Source organism: Sinocyclocheilus grahami, unplaced genomic scaffold, assembly GCF_001515645.1.
Source record: "Sinocyclocheilus grahami isolate Dianchi unplaced genomic scaffold, SAMN03320097.WGS_v1.1 scaffold1980.1, whole genome shotgun sequence".
NCBI lineage: Eukaryota > Metazoa > Chordata > Actinopteri > Cypriniformes > Cyprinidae > Sinocyclocheilus > Sinocyclocheilus grahami.
This window is the reverse complement of record NW_015507159.1, coordinates 36,870-43,138: the sequence shown is the minus strand read 5'-3', so window position 1 is coordinate 43,138 and position 6,269 is coordinate 36,870. Positions and strand designations below refer to the sequence as shown.

The following is a 6,269-nucleotide window of genomic DNA, read 5'->3' as shown; positions in this document are numbered from 1 at the left end:
CAAAACAGCAAGACTTATTTGACATCAAAACAAAATTTTTAAAAATGCTGCCTAATCGCTCTTGCTGTACTTCGATGTCACACACAGAATTGTCTGTGCAGTGCTGCTTCAAGTCCAACACCTTTTGTGTTTTATTAGGAGATGCACAACAGTTCTTCTGTGGCTTTATAGGTAATATTTTCACGTACACAATTTAGCAAAATCAGACAATGTTGTGTCTAATATATACCACAATATTAACTTCTTATTATTGAATTGTTGTAAATAAATATCACATTTGGAACTGGTCAGTGTTCAAAAAATGCTGGGAAATCACTTCATGTAGCCCCAAGAGTGATTACTGATAAACTGTCTGAAAAAAGAAAGTCACGTTTTAGAGAAGAAAAAAATCACCCACTGACTTTCAAAGCTGCTAACGACTTTCTACTTCGAGGATCTTGATAGAAATGTAGTGGAGTGAAAAGTACAATATTCGTCTTTCAAATGTAGTGAAGTTAAAGTCATAAGTTTCCAGAAAAAATAATACTCAAGTAAAGTACAGATACTCAAAAAGTGTACTTAAGTACAATACTCAAGTAAATGTACTTAGTTACTGTCCGCCTCTGCTTTCACTTAAAGGTCTAAGACAAACTCGGTCCTGGAGGGCCGGTGTCCTGAAGAGTTTAGCTCCAACCTCAATTAAACACACCTGAACCAGTTAATCAAGCTCTTACTATGCATACTAGAAACTTGAAGGCAGGTGAGGTGAGGCAAGTTGGAGCTAAACTCTGCAGGACACTGGGCCGAGTTTGGGCACCCCTCGACTAAGAAGTCTGAGAAGAATAAACCTTAAACCAAAGTCTAGGGCACCCCAAATAGTCAGAGAGAGAGAGAATGAAAAGAGCACTGAGGAGGGGTGCCGTTTCTTATTCTTATCGGAACACAAAATATTCTGAGTGATTTTAAATATACAAAGCAATGTGGTTTTTGACACCTTGGGACCAAATTGAGCTAGACATCTACATCGTTAAGCAAACACAGCTCAGAGGTCTTAACACATTTTGCAAACTTTGATACTTATTCAGAGAAAGACCAGAGAACAAAAGTACAAAAGGGCACATAAGAATACACACCTTACACTTAAACTCATTGTGCTGAACACTAAAAGAAAGACTAACTATGTAAGATAAAATGAATACAACAAATTAATGATCAAACATGATAAAGTATTGATTACATAATCTGAAGACGTGTAATTTTGAAATGAATAAAGAATAAGTCATAACATAATTCATAAGTCATAATGCATAAGGCCTGCACAGTAAAATCCCGGATGTTAAATTAACACTGCTCGGAGCATATATGGTCCCACTCTAAAAGAGTGTTGAAGTAACACTGAAGCAGTGTTAAAGTTAATGAGATAATTATGTGATTAATTAAGTGCTGATTGATCATTAGTGATGAACAGCTGCTGTTAACAAGCAGAATCACTGAAGAAAAGAGAAACACAAGAACTACAACTGACTTCAGCCATAGACTTAGATGAAATCAACTGAAATAAAAGACATTAAATCTCTGAAGATCTCAGCAGAAGATGATTAATCATCTCCATAAACAGCATCACCAGTTTCGCACATTACTAACCTGTTAGAATTTTTGTTTGTCATGCGTCTAAAAATTTCTTATTAAAAATTAACAGAGGTTTATTGAAAATAATCAAATTTGAAGTCACCGTTGTGGAGATAATTGTTTGCTTTAGTTGGGCTCTTGACCCTTGACTTTTTAACTTTAGATTTTCTCTGGTTGCTTTAATTGTATTTACAAAACACATTTGTTAATGCAAGATAAACCAAGAGAAAATGTGTTCTGATTATATTGGCCGTTTTAGGAGAGTGACAATGCTGTCATGATGTTCACTGATTTCATTAGTGGTAATGTATAATATAGTTCATTGATCACAACTGAATATGAATGAAATAATAGGAAGAGCTTTAAAACACTTTGCACACCAGCTTAAGCCATCTGTACTATTTAGACACGCAGACATCAAGAATCAGCATATGAATCTCAACAATGGTGATGATCATCAGACAGATTCATGTTGCATTGCATTCTGGGTACACCAATCATAACTCATCTATGGCTCCCAGCATGCATTGCAACATGAATAAATTATGCAGCTGCATTGTCTTAGTATTTTATTTTATTTTTGTTATTTTTTGTTGTGTCTTTTTACTGCCTTGTTTTGTGACGTTCAAAAATCACACAAAAATTATCAGAATATTTTGTCACCATTGCTGAGATTCACATGCTGATTCTTCATGTCTATGAGTGCCAGAACTGATTTCTTTTTATGAACCATATTTATAAAAGTCATTTAAGAAGGGTTTTCTCACATTGTTATCTTGTTTAACTGCAACACTATAAAAATCATAAAAGCACTACAGTTTTAGATAAATTGCAATCAGAGACATGACATGATTTTACCATAAGATCCTTGCCATCACATACAGTACGTGCCAGTCAACGAAAAACTTAAATTTAAAAAGTCAAGGGTCAAGAGGCAACTAAAGCAACCACTATTCACAAAAACGGTACGTTGAAAAAAAAGCATCTAAACATTAATTCTCAATAAAGAACTTCTGTTTTAGATACTCCAGAAATAAAGTCAAACTGGTTAGTAATGCAGGAAGCTGGTGATGCTGTTTGTAGAGTTGTTCAATCATCTTCTGCTGAGATCTTGAGACATTTACCCCCGGGTTCACAGACCAGGCTTAAGCCTAGTCCTAGACTAAAATGTAAATCTGAGCTGTTTCAACTGAAAGAAACTTGCACTGATTGATCTTAAAACATGTCAGTGTTTAATATCATGCAGTGTGAACTCGGCATAAGTCGGTGGCTGAAGTCAGTTGTAGTTCTTGTGTTTCTCTTTTCTTCAGTGATTCTGCTTGTTAACAGCAGCTGTTCATCACTAATGCTCAATCCGCACTTAATTAATCACATAATTATCTCATTAACTTTAACACTGCTTCAGTGTTACTTTAACACTCTTTTAGAGTGGGACCATATATGCTCAGAGCAGTGTTAATTTAGCACTCGGGAATTTACTGTGTATATGAATATGTACATTCTTAATAATTTCAGAAAGTCGATTCACTACATAACATGACTTCTTTCAGACTAGGGGAAAGAAAACATCCAAAATACACATTTAAGTTTTTATTTAATTACACTTCAACTATGTCCATATATGTATAGATTTCAATTTGTTAGATATCCGTTTGTCTTGTATCTAAAACCCAGTAAGTTTTTCTCTGTTGCTCTAAACTCTATTAACAATCTTCTGTCAGCCAAGAAGTTGACTGAGTAGAGCAGAGCTTATTGAATAATCATAGCTGCATTTGTTTCAATGCTCAGACTGAAACATCTGATCAGCCCAAATCCAACAACTATAATAAAAAAAAAAATTACTGCTTCACAACAATGTCCACTGATGTTAAAAACCTTGAAATGGAGACATTCCCTGATCTCTTACTTATGAAGATCAAAGAATAAACAACAATGGAAAACATATTATAAAATATAATATAAATGACTAATCAATGAATAAATCAATTAAATGTCTAGTTGTATAAAGATCATATGATTAAATGGAATAATAAAATGATTAAATGATAAATGATTACAAATGAATGATTATAAAAGAAAGAAAATAAATCAACAGATGTATGCTTGCTCTCTTGAAGTAACACACATTGCTATTAAGAATCCTTTAAAGTTTAAACCCTCAAATCTTTAGAGGTTGTTTTCCCAAAATATTTCTTTTGTTATATGCACTGCAATTTTGAACCTGACTTTAACTACAAAATGTATATAAATGCGTCCATATTTAGTTAGGTAATGCCTCAACTGCACGTTTAAACAACATTTAAAAAAACTTGAAATATAAGACAATTCTCTGAATGTACTGTGATCAATCAACTGAGGAAGTACACTCTTAAAAATAAAGGTGCTTCACGATGCCATAGAAGAACCTTTTTGTCTAAATCAGGGGTGCCCAAGCTCGGTCCTGGAGGGCCGGTGTCCTGAAGAGTTTAGCTCCAACCCCAATCAAACACACCTGAAGCAGCTAATCAAGCTCTTACTAGGCATACTAGAAACTTGAAGGCAGGTGTGTTGAGGCAAGTTGGAGCTAAACTCTGCAGGACACCGGCCCTCCAGGACCGAGTTTGCGCACCCCTGGTCTAAATGGTTCCATAAAGAACCTTTAACATCTGAAGAACCTTTCTGTTTCACAAAAGGTTCTTTGTGGTGAAATAAGGTTATTCAGATTACAAAAAGGTAAGAAAGAGATGGTTCTTTAAAGAACCTTTGACTGAATGGTTCTTTGTGGAACCAAAAATGGTTCTTCTATGGCATCGCTTGAAGAACCTTTTGAAGCACCTTTATTTTTAAGAGTGTATGGTGATGTTTCTAGTTTTTACCCCATTCACGTGCAGCGTTCTTCCTCTAAACTCATTTTACATCATTAGAGTCCAGGGAACAGGTAGAATTTCTTTACAAGGGTCCCCCTTTCAATACACGCCAATAGTTTCTTCTTGTGTGTGAAACGTGGGTCATTCTCCATGCGTGAGGCGATCTATAAAAGAAAAGATCATATTTGAATTTGACAAGAAGCAAACCCATTCATTTTAATTGAGCAATGCACTTGGGGTGAATAAAAGGAAAGAGATTGTTTTGACGTTTAGCTGGAATAAATAAAAACAATTTACCCTCCTGAACAGCTCCATAATGTCATATTTATGAGCGCTTGTAGTGAACACATCCACTATGTAATTGAAGAAATAACTTCCATTGTGAGGATTCCTGTATGCCTTGATCTCTGTGGAGATAACTCATTCATTGTCAAGTCATACAATAAAGTACAATGCACCCTTTAAAACTTTGCTCATTAAGGAAGAAACGTTCGCCCATTTTGGATGATGTTTCATCAAACATTTGAGTTTCAGCAGTTCACCATGGCAGTTTCTTCTTCAGAGTGTGAAACAACCTTAAACTTATATATTTAACAAAAGGAAAAACTAAGTTGTTTTAATAGCTTCTACCTGACATTGTGAAAAAAATTAACAGCCAAATGTAATCAACAAATCAATCTCATTTCAGCAATCAGTGTTTCTGAGGACTCACCAGGGAGGCTGGACATAAAGCAGACAAAGTCTTTCTCCTTGTGAACCCAGGAGTCTGATTCAAACGCACTGTCACTAACATACACACCTCCATCATCACCTGGACAGAGAAATTATTCATGTGTGGGACATTTTCACATACTGTGAATGACTTGATATTGCAGCATGCAAGGTGAATAAATTAAGAAACAGTTACTGGGAAATGCAAAGAGAAATGAGAAATTGCAACGCAATATCAGCATGTTATTGTCGTACCTCCTCTGCAGGCATGAATGAGAATAACCTTTGGTTTATCAATCAGAGCCGGACAATTGACTGAGTTAAGATGGGAGAAGATGTTCTCAACAAAGAAGTAATCACTGGGGTTCTTTCTCTGATAATGGACACCTAAAATGGCATCTTTATTGTCAAATCTGTCCCCATGGGACATGATGACCACAAAGGTGCTGTCTGAGTTTTGATGTTCATAACGTTTAGAGAAGTTCTTGACTGCTCTATTTATTGCCTGTGAATAAATAATCAATGTTTAGAAGAAATACATGGTATAAAATATAGAGTCTAATTAGACTTAAATATGTGTTCACATTTTTATTTCCACACTAGAAATCTAGCAGCTGGACTGGGCAGTATTGGTTTCATGAAGCCAGACTTTTGTCTTACGCACATCTCCAGAGAGATTTGTGTGTTTCTCAACGCTGTAACCCAAAGCTCTCAGCATCCACTCCATGTTCTCCTCATCTATCTCTGCCCCGGGCCTGTTGAGCTCACTACGGTCAAATTTAATGTTGTTGATTAGCAGAGCTGAGCCTTTCCTCCAAGAACTGCTTGTTGGCATATAAACCTATGAAAAAAAAACAAACATCAGAATTATGTACGATTAAAACACATGCAACTCCAGATGATCAATCTACATAAAATGCCATGAAATCGTTTGGTTTACCCATATCTCCAATATTATATAGATAATCTATGTCAATCTATGTTCAAATGTAATTTATTGCTGTGATCAAAGCTGAATTTTCAGCATAATTACTCCAGTCTTCAGTGTCACATGATCCTTCAGAAATCATTAGGCTTGTTCGACTTCATGCAAACAAATTTGTT

General features: G+C 35.4%; 1 protein-coding gene across 1 annotated transcript; it reads right to left on the bottom strand.

Moving 5' to 3' along the window:
• Positions 1-4,454: 4,454 nt before the first annotated feature.
• On the bottom strand, positions 4,455-6,109 carry LOC107573577 (caspase-1-A-like). Its single transcript, XM_016260006.1, has 6 exons — positions 6,077-6,109; positions 5,830-6,006; positions 5,421-5,670; positions 5,167-5,265; positions 4,752-4,861; positions 4,455-4,618 (listed from the first exon to the last, which is right to left on the bottom strand). Exons 1-6 carry the CDS (start codon positions 6,107-6,109, stop codon positions 4,508-4,510), a joined length of 780 nt encoding a protein of 259 aa, XP_016115492.1. The 3' UTR covers positions 4,455-4,507.
• Between the last annotated feature and the right edge of the window lie 160 nt (positions 6,110-6,269).